A 26,530-nucleotide genomic window follows, 5' to 3' on the forward strand; every position below is an offset into this window, starting at 1 on the left:
AGTTTGTCAGAGTCTCCTGGTGTGTTAATTAAGTTCCATCAGCCTAGGGGGAGAAACAGAATGTGATCTGTGTCATGAGCAGTAGCTATTTGTATTTATTTTCTGGTAGATAACCTTGTTCTGTGCCAATATGTGTGCATAAATTATCTATAAACTCTGATCAGCCTTGACATATTATGATTTTGATTTTCTCTTTTGACTCCTTTAACTGTATTTAATACGTTTTTGAAAATGTTCAGTAAACTATAGTATGTATTCATATCATAAGTTAGGAGCGAATAGGAGGCAGATATGTGAGGCGAGATAACAGTGAATAGGGCAAGTACGTTCCAAGGGATGTAATGAAATATTAGATTCAACTGCATTCTTAACAAATATCTGATAATATGAGACTTTGGTCCTATAGTGAAACACAACATGCATTAGGCATATTTTGCTCCAGATGTGGAACCTTGTGAATTATGGCACACGTGGTTGGTAGGACAGTGATATTAATACAACTATCCGGAGTAGCACCCCTTGCCATCTTTCCGGTTTCCTGAGTTGGTTTACAGGTCAGGACCAAAAAGTTACTCCACCTGGAAACTCTACCTGCTAAAATTAGTCTTTGACCCATGTTCAATTTTTTGGGCTCAATAATTAATTTTAGCTAGATGCAGAATTGCCATGTGTTGGGCGGGGAGGGGGGCACTGCAATTTCTCTTCATGTAAGAAATGGATGAATGTAAAAAGAATCATACGGGAGGATAGAAATCCCAGTGGCTCATGTGCGTGGAATGTCAGTTTAGAGGAGTGGATTAAGGAGATAGATTTGAGAGGTCATGACTACAGACTCAGAAGTGCATTACTCAAGCAGGGATGTGAAATCTGATTTGCCGACTACTTTGCTCAAATTATCTTTCAGTATGTGTTGTGCTTCTATTTAAATACGCTAATATATTCTGTTAACTACTTATTATTAGAGATAAGATTATTGCGTGATGATGTCAATGTTCCATCAGATGCGCTTCAAGAATTATAGTGCATAACTGTTTTCTTCTTTTGTGGACTCTTTGGTGAAAGTCAATTCTGTGTCACTGTTTAAATGACACTAAATATGGTAAAACATGAATATGCCTTTATATGTGTGTTTATGTATGTAAGTATACATAGTATTTAAGCAAATATGCTAAATGTAATCTGCCATTTATTGCCATTGTTAAGTATTGGGAGGGGCTATGACTCAGGACAAAGCCACAAATGCCTCTAACTCCATCAATATTAGTAATAAATAGCAATTTACATTCTATGAAGCTACATATATGGTTTAGGCTGTTGCATTTTCTCATAAGTATTTGTTCACAATTGTGACTAAGGTTCAACAGGGACCAAAATGGGTTTATGTGTTAGCCACAAATAAACGGATTATGCCAATAAAAGTGCTAGGAGTGCTGTTTCTTCATTATCGGTGAAGTCCTTTTGGTATAAATATATATATTGTGATATTTAAGTACAACACCCTCTTGAAAGTTACTTGTTTTGCTGTGTAGAGGATAATCGGAATAATAATAGCATTGCACTGATATCTGATTACACATTCTCCAGGTGTGAAGAAGATATAGATGAAATTCATGAAGATGACACGTCTAGCTCCAAGGACAGGTAGAAAGCATTGCATGCAATACACTTTCAATTAATGTATTTCTGTTGTACAACACCTTAGCTCTCTAGGTGATATAATGAGCCTGAGAAGCTTAAATATTGTGAGTATCCTAAACAGAATTTAGACAGCAATGTTTCTCCTGTTGTACAGATTGTTATTCCATTCTCAAAACTTGTTAGAAATGTTGCCATTGTGAGGCCCGGACCTATACAACAAGAGTATATGAAAGCTGTTGAGCCTTCAGGAGTGGGCAATATATTGGAAACAATCAATAAGAATATTTGCAGCTTAAAACGAAATCGTTTCCAAGGAACATGGTCCCCAGAAAGGACTTTAAATCTAAGCTGTGTTTGTCTTGGGGAAAGTCCTTTAAGCTTTTTAAGACTTAGTTTAGTGTTTACTTAACTGCAATGATGGGGTGGGTGGTGCTGGGGTATCTTATTTTCTACGGACTCCTACGCATGTCTGACCAGTGCTATTCTCCATCATGGTGATGCCCCATAGAACCCTATTTAAGTAATTTAACTCAAAACAAGCAAAACAAAACTGATCTTATGCAGTGTTTGGAGCTTCCTTTGGTATTTCAATTATAGCACCTGTAGCTAATTTCCAAAATCCAGCATAAACAATACCAGCATACAAACAAAGTGTATTGATCTTTACAACGCACCAGGTTCATTAGTTAGTTGTGAAGGAGCCCATTAAAGCTAGAAATAGGCAAAAACAGGTTGACATAGGTGGAAAAAGAAACAATCTGATAAAAACAAGAAATAAACGGTCAAGAACAATATGAATGCCAGTTGAATAACCAGCAAACTATGTGGCAAACACAATAAAGCACCGTACCAACAGATTATCTTAACACTGCCAGACAGACCTTTTACTACATTTATATTAATATTTTAGTGTTAATTCTGATTTAAAGCCCATCAAGCAAACCTTACATAAATAAATAAAACGAAATAACATATTTAAAAACTGTACCTCAACTGTGACATTTAACCGAGTTCAAATACAATAAGACATAATATATCTAAAATTTGAAACTCAAAACCAACCTGCAGGATATTAAACTAAACCACCTATCTTGCGTCTCATATGCCATGCTGTAAGTAATAATCTAAATATGGCAAATTCTAAGAAACTACTAGTGCTACTAAGGCTAATAAATACTTCTAGAATCCCAAATTATAGCTGGACAAAATAATCTATTATTTCAGAGTTTATCGTAGTGTAAATAATATTGGGTGTTAAAATGCAGCCTTGGCATTCACCTCTGTTCATATTGATATGTGCTGTGATTTCACCATTTATCCCCCTGAGTACTTTTGCAAAGTTGTGCCTAAGTCACTCAGGGCCAGATGCAGGAAACTATTTGCGAGTCGCAAACAGCAAAAAATGCAGTTTGCGAGTCGCAAATTCCAGTTTCCAATGCAGGAACCGACTCGCAAAATGCATTTCAGAATCGCAAATAGGAAGGGGTGTTCCCTTCCTATTTGCGATTCGGAGTGGTATGCAATACCATTTGCGACCGCATATGCGGTCGCAAATGGTGTCGCAGTTACCATCCACTTCAAGTGGATGGTAACCCACTCGCAACTTGGAAGGGGTCCCCATGGGACCTCTTCCCCTTTGTGAATGGACCACAAATTATTTTTTCAGGGTAGGTAGTGGTCCAAGGGACCACTACCTGCCCTGAAAAAATACCGAAACTAAAGGTTTTGTTTTTTTTAAGTGCAGCTCGTTTTCCTTTAAGGAAAACGGGCTACACTTAAGAAAAAAAAATGCTTTATTTAAAAGCAGTCACGAACATGGAGGTCTGCTGAATACAGCAGGCCTCCATGTTTGCGAGTGCCCATAGTCGGTATGGGGCCGCAATTTGCGACCCACCTCATTAATATTAATGAGGTGGGTCTTTGCGACCCCATACCGACTCGCAGACGGTGTCTGAGACACCGTTCTGCATTGGAAATTGCGACTTGCAATTTGCGAGACGCTCCGACTCGCAAATTGCAAGTCGCAATTTCCAAGTTTGCTACATCTGGCCCTTAGTACTTTCAATAACAGCATCATTGGGACTATATCGAAAGCAGCAGGGTGTATACAAGTATCAGGTTTGCTTTCTGTGGTAAGACTACCATGGGTTAAATTATACTAGAAGGCTTTAGTGCCTTTATTTCTTAGGGAAACCAAAACATGCTTTTATTGATAGCCTTTCACTTCATTTTAGATTCTTTAAGAATGTTTGTAATGAATACCTGGCATTAATTACATCTGGCTTGTCTTTACACTTGATTGTTCTTCAAAGATTTAAGCTTTGACCTTTTACACCTGCTATCTAACCATGTACTTACTTGGAAAGAGCACTTTAAGGTCTATTTGACACCATCTCAAGAACATAATTCAGTCATTCTAATTCTACCATACAGTGAACTCCTAATCCAAATAATTAAAAACCCTCTCCCACGGAGCCCTCCCACTCCATCATGGGTCACTTCTATACTGTGGTTTGTATTACGATTTCTAAAGAAAGGTGAAGTTGCCCATGTTTCCTGAAAATTACATAGATGATGGTTATTCACACTCAAAGGGGAAAATGTCGCCATGGCCAGGTCTAGTTGGTGGTCCAAGGTGTAAGTAGACAGTGTTAGGAACCCTGTGAGTGTAAACAATTGGTGAGCCTTATGAAAGGTCAAAACATTTTCTGGGTTGTGACTGTTTGGAAAGAAATTCAAAAGGGGTTAGCTAAGCTGGGAGTGCTGTGTTTAAGGAAGCGGGTTCTAACTCATAAGACAGATAGGCCCTTGTTACAACATTGGCGGTAAAAGCCGCTTACCTCCGTGCAGAAGACCGCCAACATACCGCCACGGCAGCGGAATTCCGCCACGGTCATTATGACCCACTGCTCGGAATCTGCCAAAATTCAGACACCCACACAAGTCCGCCACACCAAAGGTCAGTGATAAACTGGCGAAAACAAAACCTCCACCGTCACACCAACAGAAATACGCCCACACTATCATGACCCACAAATTCACATGGCGGTCTTTCAACCGCGGTAGTCCATTGGCGGTACACACCGCAGCGCTCAAAATACACATACATATACAAAACACTGCCATATTGGACAAATCGAAATACACACACCTGATACACATACACACACCACTCCCACACACCCATTACAATATAAAACACACACCCACATCACCCACAAACCCCTACGACAAAACTTACCTGAGAGAAGGCCAGAAAGAGACACTACCAACTATTACCAAGCATCCACAGGCACACAATACCATGACCCAGATAACTTCCACGCACCTCACACAACACACCACTAAATATCACCCCACTTATCACTACACACACCACCCCACACATCACCCACACCACCCCATGGCATGGCAAAGACACCCCAGGTTCTCTGAGGAGCAGCTCAGGGTCATGGTGGAGGAAATCGTCCGGGTAGAGTCACAGCTACAGTCCGGGTAGAGCCACAGGTGCAGCACACCTCCATAGCTAGGAAGATGGAGCTATGGCGCAGAATAGTGGACAGGGTCAATGCAGTGGGACAGCACCCAAGAAATAGGGATGACATCAGGAAGAGGTGGAACGACCTACGGGGGAAGGTGCATTCCGTGGTCTCAAGACACCACCTTGCGGTTCCGTGGACTGGCGGCGGACCCCCACCTCCTCCCCCACAACTAACAACATGGGAGGAGCAGGTCTTGGCGATTCTGCATCCTGAGGGCCTCGCAGGAGTAGATGGAGGAATGGACTCTGGTAAGTCAAATCTTAACTATTGCATCCCCCACCCTACTTGTATGCTATCACATACCCTCACCCTCACCACCATCACTCCAACTCCTCACAAATGACCCAACATCACAAACCACACATCCTAACACCCAGCCCTGCATGCAACAACAAAGCATGGACACCCATCACCAAAGCATGGCCACTGCACATACCCATACATCCCCCTAAACCTCCATCACACAAGGACCCACACAGGAATGCAGGCACTGGGGTACACGGTCACCCACCCATGGCACACCATGGCACACAAAGATGTAATAAACATCCTTTTATACCCCTGCGGGACCCCTACCCAACGTCACCGGACAGGTGGGTCCACACATGTCCACACCACCAACAGAAGAGGCCCACCGTGATGACAGCAGCTCTGTCCAACTGGATCTAGATGACCAGCCCGGCCAATCGGGGACCTCGGGACAGTCGGTTCCCCTGACACAGTCACAGGCCACCACAGAGCTTCCCCCCTCTGGAAACACCAGCACAGCACCCACCCAGCGGGCCCATACCTCTGTCCCCAGGACACATCAATCAGCAGTGTGTCCACCACTACAGGGAACCCAGGCTAACCCACCACCCCAACAACAGGGACCTGGGGGTAGTGGCAGTGGGCACACGGTCCAGGGGACGGAGGCCCCGGAACACAGGGGAACTGGGAGGGCTGCTGTGCGACAGGGGTTGGACAGGCCAAGGGAACCCACTCTCCAAGAGGCCCTCTCCAACATCATGGGAGCCTACCACCATTCCCAGGAGACGATGGCAACGGTACTTGCCAAGTTCCAGGAGACCCAGCGCCTGCAGGAGGAACAGTATTTGGGCTTCAGGGAGGAACTCAGATCCATCAGTTCCACCATGGGCACCATCGTAGGGGTGCTGAAAGAAGTCCTCAACACCAGGAGGGACACTGTGGCACAACAAGGGACTCCTGACACTAGCCTGGACGATGAACTGCCCACCACCTCTGCCGGCGCTAGTGGACAGGAGGCACTGCCTCAGGACCACCACACTAGCACCCCACCCCCTGCAGAGGGTGAACCACCCCGCAAACGGTCCCTGAGATCCAGGACAAAGACAGAGAACAATGCCAAGACCCCCGCCAAGAAATGAGACCACCCTGAATGTCATCCTTCTGTCCCACTTTATCACCCTGTCCATCCTCAAACTGCCCCAGCTCCACTTCCAATGCCCATTTGGGCAATGTACCTGTGAGACTAATAGACTGGACTCTGCCATGGACATTCTTCCACCATCACCCCTCACCATTTTACAACCCCCTCCACTATTGAGCATTTAAATAAACACCCTTAAAGCACTAAACAATCTGCAGTCAGTCTGTGATTTCGAAATAGGGTATTAGCAATTACAGTGTCAAAATGCTCTTTCAAATGTAATGTCAACATACCTATGTCACACAGCTCTAGTCCATGAGGAAACAAAGCAGATGTCACACAGTGGGACCCACATCTGTGAAATCATAAGGGAAAGTGACAACTCAGTGACCATACACTGGGTGAAAACGACAGACAGTTGAGAGGTAGTAGTGTTAAAGTACATGTAGTAGGCAGGTTTGTATTCTTACCTGTGTCTCACTGGAAATATTGCAGGATCACCGAGTTCCTGTTGTCGATGTCCTCTTCTTCTGCTTCCTCGTCTTCACTGTCCACTGGCTCCACAGCTGCCACAGCACCGCCATCTGGACCATCCTCCTGCAGAAAAGGCACCTGTCATCGCAAAGCTAAGTTGTGAAGCATACAGCAGGCCACGATGATGTGGCACACATTCTTTGGTGAGTAGAATAGGGATCCACCTGACATAGCACCTGAACCTGGCCTTCAGGAGGCCGAAGGTCTGCTCTATAATCCGCCGAGTTTGCCCATGGGCCTCATTGTAGCGTTCCTCTGCCTTTGTCCTGGGATTCCTCAGTGGGGTCAGTAGCCATGACAGGTTGGGGTAACCAGAGTCACCTGCAAATGGCGAGGGCAACTGTTAGACACACACTAACCTGTAAGGATATCCCCAGACCCAGACAACCATTCCCACTGACTTGCTTCCAGGTGCTCACCTAATAGCCACACACGGTGCCTCTGGAGTTGCACAATCACATAAGGGATGCTGCTATTCCGCAGGATGTAAGCGTCATGCACTGAGCCAGGGAATTTGGCATTCACATGGGAGATGTACTGGTCGGCCAAACACACCATCTGCACATTCATGGAATGATAACTTCCAGTTTCTGTACACCTGTTCACTCCTGCGGGGGGGGGTACCAAAGCCACACGTGTCCCATCAATGGCACCTATGATGTTGGGGATATGTCCCAGGGCATAGAAGTCACCTTTCACTGAAGGCAAATCCTCCACCTGAGGGAAAACGATGTAGCTCCGCATGTGTTTCAGCAGGGCAGACAACACTCTGGACAACACGTTGGAAAACATAGGCTGGGACATCCCTGAAGCTATGGCCACTGTTGTTTGAAATGACCCACTTGCAAGGAAATGGAGTACTGACAGCAGCTGCACTAGAGGGGGGATTCCTGTGGGATGGCGGATAGCTGACATCAGGTCTGGCTCCAGCTGGGCACACAGTTCCAGGATTGTGGCACGATCAAGCCTGTAGGTGATGATCACATGTCTTTCCTCCATTGTCGACAGGTCCACCAGCGGTCTGTACACCGGAGGATGCCGCCATCTCCTCACATGTCCCAGCGGACGGTGCCTATGAAGGACAACTGCGAGCACAGAGTCAACCAACTCAGAGGTACGTACGCACAGCTTACACAGAACATGAATCATAATCCGAAAATTGGCCTGTATGAGTGTTGAGGTAAGGCCTAGGTATGTGTGACGCAGTGAAAAATTAAGCCATATGGGCCCCTGAAATGGCGGCTGCCTGACCTGTAAAGTGGGACAAAGGGATGTGAGGTAACTGCGCTGGCGTTGTACACCGTCACAGTAGGCGGTAGAAGACCGCGGCGCAATTCTGCATTGGTTAACATTGGACCCTATGGTTCCCAGGAGCCAATGACGATGTACGCCGGCGGTGACAATCTGTTCAATCACTCGATACCTGATCTTCGACAGGAGAGGACCTACACTGCATGTGCTGCTGTGACCTCGGTCTGGAAGAGACAATGGCTCGTGCGTCTGGGGAAAGGGCCCCTGCCTACACATCGGAGGAGTTGGAGAAACTCGTGGATGGGGTCCTCCCCCACTACACGCTACTCTACGGTCCTCCAGACAAACAGGTAAGCATACTGGGAGCATGCTGTATGGGCTATGCCTGTGTGGAGTGGGGTGGATGAAAGATTGGGCGGGTTGAGATTGAGGTGTGCATGAAACGACGGTGAGTGCATGTGCCACATGGCAAGGGCAGGGAAGGGGGCCAATGACTGTGACGGTGCGGACGGTTATATCTTCTCCTTTTCCCCTGTACTATTCCTGTAGGTCAGCGCCCACCAGAAGAAGGATATTTGGCTTGCCATCGCCAAGGAAGTCCGGACCCTGGTGGTCTACCACAGATGGAGCACCCACTGCCGTAAAAGATGGGAGGACATTCGCCGCTGGAGCAAGAAGATGGCGGAGGCCCAGCTGGGGATGGCCTCCCAACGTGGGAGGGGTGCCCGTCGCACCATGACCCCCCCCCTGATGTTCAGGATCCTGGTGGTAGCATACCCGGAGTTGGATGGGCGCTTGAGGGCATCACAGCAGCCACAAGGGGGTGAGTACACTCTCATTCTGCTGATTTTGCGCGCAGTGGAGGTGTCTGGGTGGGGGAGATGGGCTGTGGGTTTCCCTAGGCCAGGGCGAGTGTGCTAGTTAGGTCCCCTTGTTCTGGCAGATCCTGTGGCACCCCACCCCACCTGTGTAGAGTGCCAAGTACACCTAGTCAGGCTCCTGTGACATCCATGTGTGCAGATGTCGGCCATAGCCTTGTAGGCAATGTCCCACAGATTGAACAGTGGAGCCCAAGTGCGCGGAGTAGTGCAGGGGGCTTCTGTGTCTGTCGTGTCCGCCAACTGTAGCAGTAATGCATGCACTCAACATGTCTTTCTTCTGTCGTCCCCCCCTTTTTGTGGTCTCCCTGTTCTTGTGTGCATTAGCATCATCAGGCGGAGGAGCAGTGGCAACAGAGCAGGAGGGAGCTGCATCCCACATGGCCCTGGAGGGCAAGACTACGGACTCTGAATTCACCAGTGGAACAGAGGGCGAGGGGAACTCCAACGGTGGGGACAGGAGCTGACACGAGTGATACGGACTCGTCCTCTGATGGGAGGTCCCTTTTGGTGGTGGCCACATCTGTGCCCCCCACATCTACACGTACAGCCGCCACCCTCCCTACCAGCACCGCCCTCCCAGCAGCCCCTCAGCCTTTTCCCTGAGCCCACTCACCCAGGAGGGCACCTCAGGCCCAGCCCCAGTCACCCCTGCTGCCCTCAGTGAGGAGGCCATTGACCTCCTCAGGTCCCTCACTGTTGGGCAGTCTACCATTTTGAATGCCATGCAGGGTGTAGAAAGGCAGTTGCAACAAACAAATGCATTCCTGGAGGGCATTCATTCTGGTCAGGTGGCCCTTCAGCAAGCTTTTCAGACTCTGGCCTCAGCACTGATGGCAGCTATTGTCCCTGTCTCTAGCCTCCCCCCTCCAACTTCCTCCACCCAGACCCAATCCCCTCTACCTCAGCCTATCCCAAAGCACACCTTCAGACCAGCATGCACACATGCCAACACACAAGGGAAGCTCTGTCAAACATAAGCACCACACATCCTACAGGTACTCACGCAAGCATCACACACATGCAGACACACCAACATCCATGCCTCCACGGTGTCCCCCTCCTCCTCGTCTCCCTCCTCCCTCCCAGTCTCGTCTCCACTCACACCTGCATGCACTACATCCTCAGCCACTACGTCCATCACCAGCACACACACCACCACACCCCACTCACGTGCACTCACCACCCCCACTACCATTCACACGTCCCCTGTGTCCTCTCCCAGTGTGTCTGTGACGCCACCTCCCAAGATACACAAACGCAGCCACACACCCACTCAACACCCATCCACCTCACAACAGCCTACAGCACATGCACCTTTACCCAAAGTCACCAAACGAACACCTCCTACAACTACAACCTCTTCCTCCACTCTCAAACCCCCTCCAGCTACCCGTCCCAGTGTTCCCCAAAAACTTTTCCTGTCCACCCTTGACTTCTTTCCCTCACCTCCCCCACTCCGTCAGTCTCCTAGGGCCCAACTCTCCAGGTCCCAACCTAGCACCTCAGCCACAACATCTCCGGGACCAGTGGTGGCTGTAGTCACCGGAATCTGGAGTGCACCGGCCACCAGGGCAGCCAGTGTGGCACAGAGCCACAGCACGGACAGTCCCCCACCTGTCAAGCATCAAAAGTTGGCAAGTGCCCGGCGGGAGAGGAGGAAGACTCCAGCCACCAAAGCCGCTCCCAGGGGTACAGGTGGGAGTGTGGATTCAGCTGCGACACCTTCCAAGGTGGGGAAGGGGCACAAGAAACTCAGAAAGGCTGGGAAGAGCAGCACGGCGGAGAAGACCGCCATCATCCCCGCTGCCCAGGAGGCCACCGCCATCATCCCTGCTGCCCAGGAGGCCACCGACAGCACCAGCCCTGCTGCCCAGGAGGCCACCGCCATCATCCCCGCTGCCCAGGAGGCCACCGGCAGCACCAGCCCTGCTGCCCGGGAGGCAACCGCCATCATCCCCGCTGCCCAGGAGGCCACCTCCAGCCCTGCTGCCCAGGAGGCCACCGCCATCATCCCCGCTGCCCAGGAGGCCACCGCCAGCACCAGCCCTGCTGCCCAGGAGGCCACTGCCAGCACCTGCCCTGCTGCCCAGGAGGCCACTGCCATCATCCCCGCTGCCCAGGAGTCCACCGCCATCATCTCCGCTGCCCGGGAGGCCACCACCAGCACCAGCCCCGCTGCCCAGGAGGCCACCGCCATCATCCCCGCTGCCCAGGAGACCACCGCCATCATCCCCGCTGCCCAGGAGGCCACCGCCATCATGCCCGCTGCCCAGGAGGCCACCGCCAGCCCAGCTGCCCAGGAGGCCACCGCCAGAACCAGCCCAGCTGCCCAGGAGGCCACCGCCAGCACCAGCCCAGCTGCCCAGGACAGGACCGTCAGCACCAGCCCAGCTGCCCAGGACAGGACAGGACCGTCAGCACCAGCCCAGCTGCCCAGGACAGGACAGGACTGTCAGCACCAGCCCAGCTGCCCAGGACAGGACAGGACCGCCAGCACCAGCCCTGCTGCCCAGGACAGGACCGCCAGCACCAGCCCTGCTGCCCAGGACAGGACCGCCAGCACCAGCCCCGCTGGGCCATAAGGGACCGCCAGCACCAGCCCCGCTGGCCCAGACAGGAGCGCCAGTACGAGCTCGTTGGGCCCGACAGGACCTCCAGCAGCTGAGTCACTGCCAAAGGCCCCGCCGCCACAAGCACCGCTGAACAGGACACCTGTCGCCAGAAGCACCGCTGCCAAGGACACCGCTGCCACAAGCACCGCTGAACAGGACACCGCCGCACCAAGCACCGCTGCCAAGGACACCGCTGCCACAAGCACCGCTGAACAGGACACCGCCGCAAGAAGCACCGCTGAACAGGACACTGCCACCGGAAGCACCGCTGCCACGGACACCGCCGCAACAAGCACCGCTGGCCCATGAGCGCAAAGGGCACTGACGCTACTGAGTCCGTCACGAGCAGGATGAAGCACTCTGGGCACAAGGCCCCCTCCAGAACCGGTGGAGAGATCCATCCACTACCTCTGTCCTTGGCAGGATGAAGCACTCTGGGCACAAGGCCCCCTCCAGAACCAGTGGAGAGATACATCCACTACCTCTGTCCTTGGCAGGATGAAGCACTCTGGGCACAAGGCCCCCTCCAGAACCAGTGGAGAAAGGCATCCACCTGAGAGACTGTGGCTTTGCACTCCCCTGGATGAAGCAGTGGGCAACCCACCCACTGTAGAGACTTGAGAGACTGTGGCTTTGCACTCCCCAGGATTGAACAGTGGGCAAACCACCCACTGTAGAGACTTGAGAGACTGTGGCTTTGCACTCCCCAGGATTGAACAGTGGGCATGTGGCCCCCTCGTGGATTTGGAGTCGTGCACTCAACCGGCTGAGGTGCCTCCCCCTTTCCCTTCCCCCTGAGGTGCCTGTTTTATTGCTATCTGATGCCCCTGCAGTGTTCTCTCCGTCATGTTCGGGGATTGAGTGTGGGCCTCGCCCATGCCGTGTGGGCCCAGTGTTCCACGGACTTCAATGGAGCACTACCTAGACTACTATTCTTGGTGTATATATTTGTTAATAATGTATATATATTTTTGCGTCCTGGATTTTAATATATTACAATGGTTACACTCATTTGCTTTTGTCTTTGCATTCTTCTGGTGGGCTTGGGGGGGGTGTAACTGTAATGTATCATGCTGTATTAGTGTGTGTGTTGTAGTGGGTGAGGGTGGGGGTGTTGCATGTGTGTGTCCCTGTTTTTTCCCTCCCCCGTCCCCTGTGTCGTAGGGGCAGTAATCACCATTGTCTTCGCGCCGGCGTTCGTGCTCCTGGTAGAGTAGGGCACATTTGCTAAGTCACACATTATTTTTTATATTAATCAAATTCTATGCAAATTCTTAACCCATAATACAAGAAAATCATTAGTAATAAATTCAGCATTCACAGTTGTGGACAGGATGGATGGGGAGGGGCGGTACTCAGAGTCATGTGCACTTCAAAATGTTTTGCCTACAGCACAACAAAGGAACCTGACACCAGGCCTTCCCTGCTTATTGTCACCCTAGACAGTTTAGAGCCTGGACTAGAGGAAGGTAAATAATTGACCAGAACCAGTATGGCACCGGGTATAACAATAGAACTGCCAGGACCACTCTCCAGAGCACTCCTGGACCTGTGGAAGATTCCAAAGAAGGACTGCTCTGCTGCCAGAAGGTCTGCCTCGGTGCTTGAGGACAGCCTGGCTGTCTAAAGAAGAAATTTTGGACCTCCTTATCTTGATCCCAGGCTAACCAGAGAGACTCCAAATGTAATTTGGCTGACCCCCTGTATGAACTGCAGGGACATAATAAGCTTCAAGAGGCCTCCCTGCAACTGCCCAGCTTACCAGCGGTAATTGGACCTGCCTGATTTCTGCTGCTGGCCTCTGCTGGAGTGAGTCCTGATCCCCAGGAAATGCCCCTCAGGCCCTGGACCTTTGGCTAGTATCAGGGGAAGCTCCTCCAAGAAGAAAAACATAAAAATCCTGAAGTTGGGCTTTTCATGACTGCAAATGTGTGTGCTTGTGCTTAAAGACTGCCACCTGCCACGACTGCCAAAGCAAAGATCTCTTGAGACCTGCTCTTTGCATCTTGACATGAGACCTGCGGTTCGGGCTACTGCAATGAGAGCCCATGAAGACCATCAACACAAAGCAACCACTAGATATTTGTGCTACAGCAGCAATCATCCACAATGCTCAACCTGCTCTTTATGCCAAAAGCTTCCTCCTCATGGCCTCCTACAACACAAACAAAACTCCTCATGTCAGACTAGAGAAGGTAACACTTCAGCGAATCTAACCTCGTTCCTGTATCCGACCGAGCTCCATCACATTTGCCTGGACTTGGGACTTTCCCCTGGTCTAGTGCGACTAGCTGACGGCAAATGGCGATCTATGCTGTTAGGCACCATTTTCACTAAAATCATTAAAATTCTATATCCCATTTTCTGGACATTGGATTTTTGTCATTCTGGGATGATATTCTCTTTGTTTCTAAATTGGTTTGGAGTTTTATCTTGTGTTGTGTTTTCACTTTATTAATGTTTGTGTGCTGCATAAATACTTGACACATTGCTTCTAAGTTAGCCTGATTGCTTTTGTACCAACCTACCAAAGGGTTATGCACAGGTTAATTTAGTGACTTTTGTGGTTCATTTCGACAAGGATTGTGGTTGTTGCTTGAATGGGACTCCCACTCTTCTCAACCAATAGTCCAATTTCATACACTTCCTTTTTATACTAAGCAATGAGTGGCCATAAAATAAGGGGGAGAAGCCCGTATGCTCATCTGGGTGATCCTCAGCTGCTGTAGACCAACTTCCTAACTTGAGCTCTCTTCCGTAGGTACAGAAATTGACAAGCTGGTTCGAATCATCCTGTGTTCATATTGTGCCAAACGATCCCCTATTGTTGATACTGTAGTGGTCTTTGGTCTTTCCTTTTTGGTAATCATGATATGTCAACCTATTATGGATGAAATACAAACCTTAAAAAATATCAACTCTCACTATGTCGTCAAGGTAAGAATATACAGGGTAATGGGAATGGGAGATAGTATGTCAGTGACGTGTCAAGAAACCAAAGGAGTCTGGTAAGAGGTATCCCTGTGAAAGCTGACCAGATCCCCATCCTCTGCAAGTCTGTGACATAAAAAGGAGAAGTGATTGTTATGAACAGATATGCAAAGAAGAAAGAACCATTAATGTTTTTGTACCCCCAATAGTAAATAAGCCTTGATTCCTTTCACTAATGAGATGTAATAGAGCACATTATGATTTTTCTATTGCTAAGGACTATGGGCAAGATGTACTAAGCATCTTTGTGGTTGCGGGTTCCTTGGCGTATTCAACTGCAAAAATACTTTTTGCAGTGCACTAAAAGCATTTTAGGTAGTCTGTAACTTTTTACCAATTTGTAAATAGGTTTAGAAATGGATATGGATTTGCTGTTTGGAAGAGGAGTGTTCTATGTACCCCTACCAAATTACAATTTCATTACACGATTGGAGGCCACCATTATGCAATAACTTTTTATTGCGGACCAATATGCAGTCCTTTAAAGCACAATAATACATCATAAAGCTTTAGAATGTCCAGGCAATATATATATCCAGTGCACACAATCATTATTCTCTTTTTAGAAGCTGCTCCTTTTCAGATAAGTGCCTTTACTGTTTCTTGTCTCTTGATATTTCTTTGAGTATTGCTTAGTTTGATCAGATCATATACAGCTTTTTTAGGATAGCGTTACATTGCCCTTCCAATTTATGATTCGGCTTGATAGGTATTACTGAGTTGAATGTATTTGTTTGTTTCGTTTCACTGTATCCAATACTTGTTTAGTTTTGGTTTCACGTTACTTTAAGAAATCATTCCATGAGCAGCTCTTTGCTGATTGCTTTTGTTTGGTCATATGATGATATAGTGATCGCCATTAAAAATCTCATCAGCACACTCACTTTGCGCACCTCAGTGTATACGCACCTTGTTTTTTCCATGCTTGGGGAGAGGTGTGTTTGCAGAAGCTTAAGCTCCACAATCGCATTTCAGCTTTAACTGAAAGAGGGCTAGTAATCATCCATTATTATTCAGGCAGGTTGCCTACCAGCACAGCAGCAACAATGTGTTTTCATTTCAGCATCCTAATATGATAAAGCACCCGTGGAGTGCAGAATGGTGGCCTCTGGGCCATGCATCCCCACATTTGAAACTCTGAGTCAGAAACTCTTTGGATAAAGATACCCACAACTTATTAAGGGCTGAGTGCCCCAGACGATCCACTGGAGATAAGATCTTTTCTACTCCCAACTTAGATCCTGAACGTATAGCCTTTTTGTTTAAGTTTGATAAGGACCCCAGAGAGGGGTTTGAGAGATGCCTGAACTGGTGTCAGGACAAAGTCCTTGATATGCTGTGTCCTTTGACTCGCATGCTCGATATGGCCACGGAGGCTAGAAGCATGAATAATAGGGTCAAGGTAGATCTTTTGAGGGGTTGGGCATAACGTACCATTTGTATGTTGAGGAACGCAATACAAGCTTGATTACTGACAGGAGGAAAGCAGTCCTTAAGAGGACTAATCCTAAGTTGGCCGATTTGTCCACCATAGAGGACATGGGGGATCCAAAGGGTTTTCTGTTTGGGGAGAGCTTTGTCAAATCCCTAGGGAAGTATGGCTCAACCTTTACTGCCTTCAGCAAAGCTCAAACCAATATGAGATGTGTATTCGGTTCAAGGGCTGTTTTTAAAGGGGGGACTGGCTGCCAAGATCCAAAACATTATGGGAATTACAGGAGGGGTTACTGCCCCAATTCAAGTTTCTACCTAAAGAGAGGGAGAAGTTAAAGATCCCATGGTGAAAGATCAAAACCTCAAGCTACAGGATCTCAAGGTGAGCTCAAACCACACAATTGGTTCTTCCCTTGTAAATGATGGGGGAAGATTGAGATTGTTTGTCCACAATTGGGAGAGAATAACAGGGTACGATTGGGTCTTGGAGACTAGACTGTAGCTGGTTTCAGGATAGAGTTCTGGGGAATGCCAGTACACACAAAAAGCCAAAGGAATTGGCCTTAGATGTAGAAAAGATGGATCTGATAGATGCGGAGGCGGCTCAGATGCTAGAGAAAGGGGCTTTGATTCAAGCTGCAGATTCAGAAAAGATGGAAGGCTTCATGAGTATAGCTTTTCTTGTATAAAAGGATTTCACATCCTGTAATAAACGGAAGGGATTTAAACAATTACCTAGTCTGTCGATATTTCAAGATGAATGGGATCCATCTATTGAAAGAAATTTTGAGGAAAAAGATTGGTTAGTGAAAATAGACCTAAAAGAAGCATACTTTACAATACCTATAGCAGAGGACAGTCACAGATTTTTGTGATCCAGATGGAGAGTTATTCTATACCATTTTCATTGCCTTCCTTTCAGGCTGTCCTCAGCCCTATGTTGTTTCATCAAGCTGATGCGCCTGGTGGTAGTCTTCATTAGAAAGAGGGGCGTCCAACTAATAATTTTTTGGGATGGTATTTTGCTAATGTCCCAGGACAGGTTAGAGCTTTCAAAACACTTGGCTTGGTCAAGGGACCTCTAGAAGATTTTGGGGTTTACAATAATTGTAGAAAAGTCTGTTATGGTCTCCACACAGAACTTAGAATTCTTGAGGTTTCGGGTGGATACTGTATAATCCCAATTTTTCCCCACAGAAGAAAGTATCAAAGATAAGGAAGGGGATAAGGACGGTCTTTGCAAGGAATGTGATCACTTTAAGTAACCTTGCAAGAATTTTGGGACTACTGGCATCATCCATTCAAGCTATTTCCTCGGGTCCTTTACATTACAGTGGACTTCATAGGCTAAAGACTTCAGGTCTTAGAAATTTTTTATGGTATGGGGACTCTCTTTCCCTGTCAGCAGATATTCAAAAGGATCCGGACTGGTAGTTAAAAAATCTAGAAATCTGAAATGGCGAAGGTACCTTTGAGAATGTTCTGGAATTGGTTCTGGAATCAGATGCCAGAAATGTGGGCTAGGAAGCACGTTTGAACAGTTTAGAGACTGATGGAATATGGTTCAAGGAGGAATAATCACTTCATATAAATTGCTTAGAGAAGTTGGCAGGCCTGAACGCCTTAATGAGCTTCAAGGATTTGTTGGCGAACAGAGTGCCACTGGTTCACTTAGACAATTTTAGCTGTGTCCTATATAAATTGCTTGAGCGGTTTGAGATCAAAAGGTCCTAGCAGATCTGGTGAAAATAATTTGGTATTTTTGTTGGAATCACAAGATACGGTTGAGAGCAGAGTACATTCCTGGTCAGCAAAATTTAAGGGCAGATTGGAACTCCAGACACCACCGGGACTTTGGCGACTGGAAATTTAATCCAGAGGTTTTCAGTAAAAAACAGAGTCTATGGGGTCCTGTTCAGGTGGAATTGTTTGTGAGCAGGTTAACATACCAGGTATCAAGGTACTACAGTTGGAGACCAATTCTCGATAGACACCTTTCTACAAGATTGAGGAAGAGAGGGAGGCTGTACCATTTCCCCTTCTCGATGATATAGAGAGTGTTGATGAAAGTGAGATTGGAAGGTTGCTGTAATAATATTCGAGTGACACCCTTTTGGAGGTCTCAAGTTTGGTTCCCAGGGGTGATGGAACTCGCAGTAGCAATACCCCATCTGGTACCGGTTTCTTTAGGTCTTCTGACAGATTCAGAGGGAGAGGAGCACTCTTTGGTTTAAGAAGGGATAATAAGCCTTCTTGCCTGGAAGATTTCAGGAGCTCTAGTAGATATTCAGAATTTTCAGGAAAGGTTAAAGATCTATTGGATGAATCCTGGGCCTCAGAAACTAGGAAGAGATATAAGGGGGTTTAGAAGAAGTGGTGTAGTTGGTCTTTGGAGAGGGGGTTTGATCTCTTGGAAGCTCCTGTAGCCTAGGTGGCACACTATCTAGCAGATTTGTATATTTCTGGGCTCTCCTATAGGTTCATTAATTGTTATAGATCTACTGTCTCTGCCGGATATGCATTAGTTAATACTTTGCAATAGAGTTCTCCTTTGATCAGGAGAGTTGTGAACGGTGTAAAACTAAGGAGACCCCTCTAGAGCTCGTTATGAATCTTTATGGGACGTTAGGCTAATTTTTAGGTTATTTACTTCATGGCCTGGTAAAACTCACCTCTCTTAGACAATTTCTTTGAAGTTGGCCACTTTACATAGTCTAATTTCCTTTAGAATGGTTTCTAACCTTAAAGTGTTGGAAGTTTAAAATACATTCTGTTCTCCTGAGGGGGTACATTTTCACATTTGGAAACTTACTAAAACTAAGTCTGAGTCAGTTTTTTTAATCCCTATTTTCATGAGTGTGAAAAGCTATGCATGGTGAAATGTATGAGGCCATATGAAAGCAAAAAGCTGTTGTTTAGAGCAGGTGGGAAACAGTTGTTACTGTCTTATGTCAATCCCTATAAAGCATTTTCTACAGCTAATTTAGCTAGATGGGTGAGAATAGCAGTGAGTGAGGCAGGAGTGGATCTTTTCGGATTTGGTACCCATTCTTTGAGAGGTGCTATGGCTAGTAAGGTGTTCTAGGCAGGAGGTTCGGTAACAGATATTTTAAAAGCAGATTGGTCAAATGCAAATACTTTCGCAAAATTGTATTTAAGACTTGTAGAGTATGTGAGTTGTGTGGCGCTCAGTGGCTTTAACAATGCATAATGGTAGTCTCTAGTCTTGCAAATGGTGATTCTCCAACTGAGAGAATCTTGATTTGCTTAAAGACAACTGAAGCTAACATTATCCCACCCTCTTCACTTTAAGAGGAGAAAAGCATTAAAAAAAATAAGATAAAGTAATTATTTAAGTTTGTTAACAGGTGTTTTTAGCATGAAGCATGGATTTATTTTGAATTTTGTATTTGCAGGCAATTGATTATAGAATTTGGCAGGAGATGAAGAGGTTATCCTGTTTCATCGCATCTTGAAGACGATGATGACTGTGTGCACTGGATATATAAATTGCCTGAACATTCTAAAGCTTTATGGTGCATTATTGTTCTTTAAAGGGCTGCATGTTGGGACAGCAATGAAATGTTATTGCATAATGTTCGCTTCCATTGTTAACAAAATCAATGTTCTCTCTGCATGTTAATTGGAGAATCACCATTCCTATCTATAGATATGTATAGTTGGGACCGAAATAGCTGCCGTAAACCATTGGAAAGTTACTGTCTTGCAAGTTGGGGTGGACGTCTTATCACTAAAGGGACCAGATCCTGTTGGGACCCCTTCCACTTTGTGAATGGTAAAATAATTTTTATTGGGCGTAGGTAGGACCAGGAAACCACTACCAACTCTCAAACAAATTTAAAAAAGTAAATGTTTCTTTTTAAATGCCGTCCGTTTTCCTTTATGGAAAGCAGGCTGAATTTAAAGAAAAAGTTTAAAGTATTGATAGGCAGTCACAAATATGGTGGTCTGCTGACCCCAGCATGCCACCAAATCACTCAGATGGCCTCCAATCGGAGTCAGTTGCACGTACCTATGGAATATTATTGGAACCCACTCCTAATCTTTATTTTCCAAAGTGAAGCTAGGTTAGTTCAGAAAATGTTTACTGCTAAAATACTGGTCACAAATTGGAGCCAGTACTTTGTGAACATTAAATAGTACAGCTGGTCCTATGCATCCTCCAGAACTTCACTGGATGCTGCATTTAAAGATCACCTTTTGCTGCACTGGTGCTAGGCTTAGCATACTACTCCTGGATAGGGAAAAAACAGTGACCATCACCCTTACCTAAATAGTGCAGTGCTAGCACATCTGTGACCTGGCTGCACTGTGGTGAATGGATCACCAGGGAAAGTGTTTCTTCTAGAGAGGCTGAGTGACAAGCTGCAATACATCGCATCGTTTCTACATGTCTATTCGGAGTTAGATGCAAATGCTTCGAATGTCCCTCACAAAGTTGAGAGGGAGTGGATTTAGCATCAATACGTTCTACTTCTGCTATGCAAAAATATTGTGTTTGATTACAATAGAATAAGTAAATATGCCAGTTCTGATATGTGCTGATGAATCAATATCACAACTTTCAAAAATTGTCTTGATTACTATGAAACATTTTTAAAGACAACCTGGTATATATCGGTACTACCAGTCACTGGTTAATTCAAGCACATTCAACTGTATTGTTGGTAAGCTGCTTTTTGAGCGGCACTATTTTTCTGTCCCCATAAATTGGCCACTACCTTAGGCTATGGTATGAAGACGGAAAATGCAAGTGAATGGGTATAAAATATTTGGTGAAAGGTTCTTTTATTTAGAGGTCCCTCTTGAGTCAGATTCTAAATCTTCAAAATTCTTTCCCAGAGCTGCAGTTCCTCAAGGCGTTACTAGAGCTTACTCTTTAGTCAGATACAAAAGCATTGAAAGTCTTTCATTTAGCTGCAGTTCCACAAGTCGTTACCAAGGGTCCCTCTTGAGTCAAATATAAATGCATTGACATTTTTACATGAAGTTACAATTACACTAGTTGTTTCTAAGGTGCCCCTCATAAGTCACAGGCAAATGAATTGCTATTATTTCATGAAGCTGCAGTTCCACTAATCATTACTAGATGTTTATATTGAGTCAAATACAAAAGCTTTCAAAATTTACATGAAGCTGCAATTTCTCTAATAATTACTATGGTGCCCATCACAAGTCACATGCAAAAGCATTGATATTCTTTCATAAAAGTGCAGTTCCTCAAACTGTTACTAGGTATACCTATCAAATCAAATGCAAAAGCATTGACATTCTTTCATGAAGCCACAGTTCCACTAGTCATTACTAGGTGTCCCTAGCAACACAAATGCAAAAGCACAGAAATTATTTCATGAAGTTGTAGTTCCACTAGCTGTTACCAAGTGTCTTCTCAAGTCAAATGCAAAAGCAACTACATTTTTACATGACACTGCGGTCCTACTAGTTATTACTAGGTGTCCCTCAAAAGTTGAATGCAAAAGCATTGACATTCTTACATAAAGCAGCAGTTCCACTTGTTGTTAATAGAGGTCCCGCTCAAGTCAGAGGCAACTTCTTCAAAAGCCGTGCACAAAACTCAAGATGTATGGCTTCAACCTACAAATCTTCACATATACTGTAGCTACTCTAATTACTTGTGCTCATTTTCTATAGGATAAATATACCAAACCTGCTTTATAGTGAGGAATAAACACTATAGTTTACAATAGGTTTCTTGAGAGTTATAGAAATAGTCATTTAACCTCTATTATACATTACCCACTGGGAAAAGTGAGTGTCCAACAAGTTCTGTTCTTGGGGAACTATATTTAGTTGTATGTGTACATGTGCAAGGGCAAAATGGAGACACTAAAATGAAAGCACCCAATGGTTGGAGTGGGGTGGTCTATTAATCTTTACCTTCCACTGGGAGGAGTGGGAGTATAATGCAAGTGGTGTGTCAATAAGACAATGGTGAGAGTGTTGATTGGAAGCCCCTATAAATGTATGTATTTTTGTATGATTGTTTTGGTAGACATAAGGCTGGCAAGACAGCTAAATCTGCCTTTAGGCCGACCCAAAAAGAACCTGCAAGAGTCAACAAAATGGGCAGGGAGTGGCTGGCAGTGGATTAAAGCAGTATGAGCTGTAATCAAGACTATGCATCTTTTTTCGGCAATCCTGACATGTCAGTGCCGTTTGCACGCTTCAAGAAAAACTTTGGGCATCAATTCTTATCATTTTACAAATTAGGCACTGAGCTTGTGTGATCCATCAGTACTAGCAGTTTGATGTACCAAATTGTTGTGATTACTTAAATGTTGTATTCCGTTTATGATTACTGCTGAATGGGCATTCAGTTTCCTTGTACAGGACAAAACTGCTGGTGATTCTGAAGGCAATCCATTTTTGTCTGCTGCTGGGCCCACTTGATGTACAGTGTCTTTCTGTCTCAAATTCATCTGCCATTGGAAGCCATGTGATTATGCTTGTGGATAATCACTCTCTCTAATATTTAGATGTTGATTGGTTAATACAAAGATGTGAGAAAAGCATGACCTAAATTCCCATTCATAATTGACAGTTTTCTTTATTAGGAACCCGTACAATCAGTCCTGTAGCACCAGTGGCATAAGCAAAATTGATTGCCTGCTCCCCATTGCAGAACGTGTTGAGCGGCTCCCCAGTCTCCCATATTTCAAAAATATTCAATGGCTTGGAACTCAGTGGCCCCTTTAAAGGGTTGGGGATTCTCCCATCCACAGCATCACATTACACTTTCTCTCTGTTTCTTTCTACCCCTATTGTTTTCTCTCTTTCGATCTCTTTCATTCTCTTTTTCCTCTTTGTGTAACCCTAAGGTGGGATATCTAAATGACCTTTAAAGCATATAATTTCACCCATGTTACAAAACATGGTGTTTTTTTTTAGTCAAAGTTTGAGGTTTACAAGGGATTCTGGGAAACAAAATGGGGTGTGAGCCATGCAAGTCAGCCCACCCTGTACACCCCTAGGTGTCTAGTTTTGAAAAATGTACAGGTTGGCTAGGTTTCCCTACGTACCAACTGAGCTAGGGTCCAAAACCTAGAGTTACCCACACCGGAAAAAGGTCAGTTTTGTGGGGAAAAATGTGCATGTGCTGTGTCCACGTTGCGTTTTGGGCCGTTTCCTGTTGCGGGCAATAGGCATACCCACACAAGTGAAGTACCATTTTTATCAGGAGACTTGTAGGAGCTTAGAATAGTAGAACATTTGTTATACCTATTGGACTTTGCTGCATTTGTGCCTTTTAAGCGAGTGTATAAGAAAGATGACATTTTCAAAAATACCCTCCAAATCAAACACTGGTATGAGTACCTGCAAATTCAGAGATGTAGAAATGACCACTGCTCCTAACTCTGTATCTTGTGCCGATTTCGAAAATACATAAGTTTCCTTGATACCCTGTAATGATATTTATGATTTGACCACTGACTCCATGTTGCACTTAGCCTCACAGCGCACCGTCACATTAGTAACTAACAGCGCACCGTCACATTAGTAACTACCAGCTTCATTTTGCCGATTGACTTTATTTTAGCATTAGCCACCGCCACGTTAAAAGCTGCAAGTATTTTTCCACGTTGTACAATGTGCTCATGTTTTTATTTTTCGTGTTCTTTCCACCCAAGGGCTTAGGCTGATAAGAATGTACTAAGACGGCAGGGAATGGTCTTGTTTTGAAGTGGCACCTTGGGATTGTGGCCAAGTCTCAAGGTGTTATTTTCAAAGCTGGCCTAAAGTAATCAGCATTTTTTTAAATAATAACCTTCTGTAGTGAGAGGGAGGTTCTAGAATTTTCCTCCCTCGTTTGTTTAAAGTATAAGAGGCCGAGCCCAGATGGACTGGGCACTTAGAGTAATTCAGATCTCAGACATACCCAGGATGCTGGGGTGTGTCATCCTTCCTGTGAAGATAATTGGTCTCTCTCTCTCCTCGATCGATTCTGGGATCTGGCGATCTGATGCTGAATAGGAGGGAGTTGAAGCAGTTGTGCCCATGCCTCATGGTGATGCATAGTTTTTTAATTCATTATTTGCTTTGCATTATAATATAGATACATATATTTGCTGTGTATATTGCAGTGGAGAATCATTAGTACATGTTTTTATTTCATTGCTATGACTATTTTAAACGTGTGCTTTCAGCATGCTGACCCTTCTTTTACAAACCTTGCAAAGTGAAATAATAAATGTATGTCTTCTTTAGACTTAGAAGCGCATTCCAGAGATTTTTGTCAGTGCATGAGTGTTCTAGCTCGGTCATTAGTGAAGCAAAACATACCCATTTTTCACTCTGCCTATTTTACTATCAGAATTGGTCTATACTCAGTACTCCATGAAAAGCCTTTGTGTGGTGCAGCTCAGTTGTTTACTCTGGGTAGTTTGGGGTCTTGGACAACCTACAAACTCTATATATCCCTGCAACCAGAAGGATCTAGTGGATATAATAATATATTGCTTTTATCAATCTGCCATTGTGACAAAAAGTTACAGATGAAAATGTTGTCACAAATGCCTGTTTTTTTTCCTAGTCACTTTAAAACTTTCCTTTTTTCAACAGCTATTTTTCTTGGGAAAATCTTGATGGATCTACACATATAACTCCTTGTTGGATTCTGAATTCTGTCTGCTTTTGAGAAATCTTTAGCTTTTCTAGATCACCCATGGGTTTGGTACTGGTTTCCACCACAAAATGGAAGCAGGCTCAGAGCACCAAAAATGAGAAACTAGGTTACCTCTTACAAAAAATGCCACAACTGCGGTAGAAAAATGTTTTGACTCAGCTTTGCATGTTCCTAAAAGCTGGAAAGATGGTGACTTTAGTACAAAAAACAGTTTGTGGATGCCATTTTAGGGGAAAAGAACAGGCACTTTTGTCTGGAGCACTTTTTCTCTATTTTTTTTTAAACTCAAAATTTTTCTATACTTTGCGTATTTTCTTAGTCTCCTCCAGAGGAATCTACAAATCCTGGGCACCTTTAAAATCACCAGGATGTTGGAAGAGGAGGAGTACATTTGGCATGTATACCTTAAGTATACAAGAAGCAAATCAATTTCATTCTCCAAAAATATGAAATAGGCTGCAATGTAGTAACTCAAACTTTCCTGTGTCAAAAATAGAACTGTTTATTCACTGTCGACATTGCCATAAAGCAAAGAGAGCAGCAGTCGTAGCTCACCACGTAGCGGTAGCGCGGAATTAGATAAGATAGAACAAAATATTGCCCTTTTATCAGTGTGCGTGGGACACTACAGCAGGCAAAATGCGTTTTTGTTTGTTGCACTGAAAATCCCAGCACCTTTTGTTTGCCTTTGGCATCCATTAGATTGAATATTTTTTTGAGAAGGATGCGATGTGGCATTACAATTTGTCTCCATTGATCTGTGTCATAGTCTTTTATCATCAGGCAAAGTAATATCAAAGACTGGTCAGAAGCAGCTTATCCAGAGTCTCCGGTGTCCTTTATTTTGTAAAGCAAGAAGTATACACTTTATAAATTATGCATCTTGTCATTTTCAACAATGAGATACTGTCTCAGAGAGTGTTTAATTTAATAGCAACACTTGCAGATGCCAGAATAGCTATAATCCTTCCATTTTCTTTAACCTCACAACTCCACAAATCACGCTGGTCGAATTACAAAAGCAATATACCATTACGTCCACTAAACCCTTCTTGTTGCTGCGATATATAGGGTTTGGAGGTTCTCCAAGAATCCAAAGTATGCAGAGCCAACAACTGAGCTCCACCGTACAGTGGTTTTTCATTGTGTACCAACTATAGACCAATTCACATGGTGAATATGTAGAGTGAAAAATGTGTATCAAAGAAACCTATGTATTTCCGGAACAGGCTCAAGATACGGCGTTTAGGAGCAGTGGTTAATTGTACATCTCCTAATTTGTGGGTACCCATTGTAGCATTTGTTTCAGAGGGTGTTTTTCGGAATGTCTTCTTTCTTACACACTAGCTTAAATTTGGAATGCACAGATTCAGTGAAATCCAATTGGTATTAACCAATGCCTACTATTCTATGTTCCCACTTGTCCTCCGATAAAAATGGTACCTCACGTGTGTGGGTAGGCCTGGTGCAGACGACAGGACCTTTTTTTTTGCAATGTCGGTAGCTGTGGATTTTGGGCCCTAGCTTTTGTTTTTGCACCATTTTGACATCCCGGGTGACTAGTGGGCTTTCAGCCCCCGAGTAGAAAGATT

General features: G+C 45.2%; 1 protein-coding gene across 4 annotated transcripts in view; it reads left to right on the forward strand.

Moving 5' to 3' along the window:
- FAM13C (family with sequence similarity 13 member C) overlaps positions 1-26,530 on the forward strand; it is a 753,858-nt gene that overhangs the window by 218,403 nt on the left and 508,925 nt on the right. For 3 of the 4 annotated variants that reach the window (XM_069240966.1, XM_069240964.1, XM_069240965.1), the window contains exon 2: positions 1,585-1,641. The exons of the other annotated variant lie outside the window; for it this stretch is intronic. In XM_069240966.1, the coding sequence (XP_069097067.1) occupies positions 1,585-1,641 (57 nt within the window). The remainder of the gene's footprint in view (positions 1-1,584; positions 1,642-26,530) is intronic. 4 annotated transcript variants of the gene reach the window in all.

This window comes from Pleurodeles waltl, chromosome 6 (assembly GCF_031143425.1).
Source record: "Pleurodeles waltl isolate 20211129_DDA chromosome 6, aPleWal1.hap1.20221129, whole genome shotgun sequence".
Classification (NCBI taxonomy): domain Eukaryota; kingdom Metazoa; phylum Chordata; class Amphibia; order Caudata; family Salamandridae; genus Pleurodeles; species Pleurodeles waltl.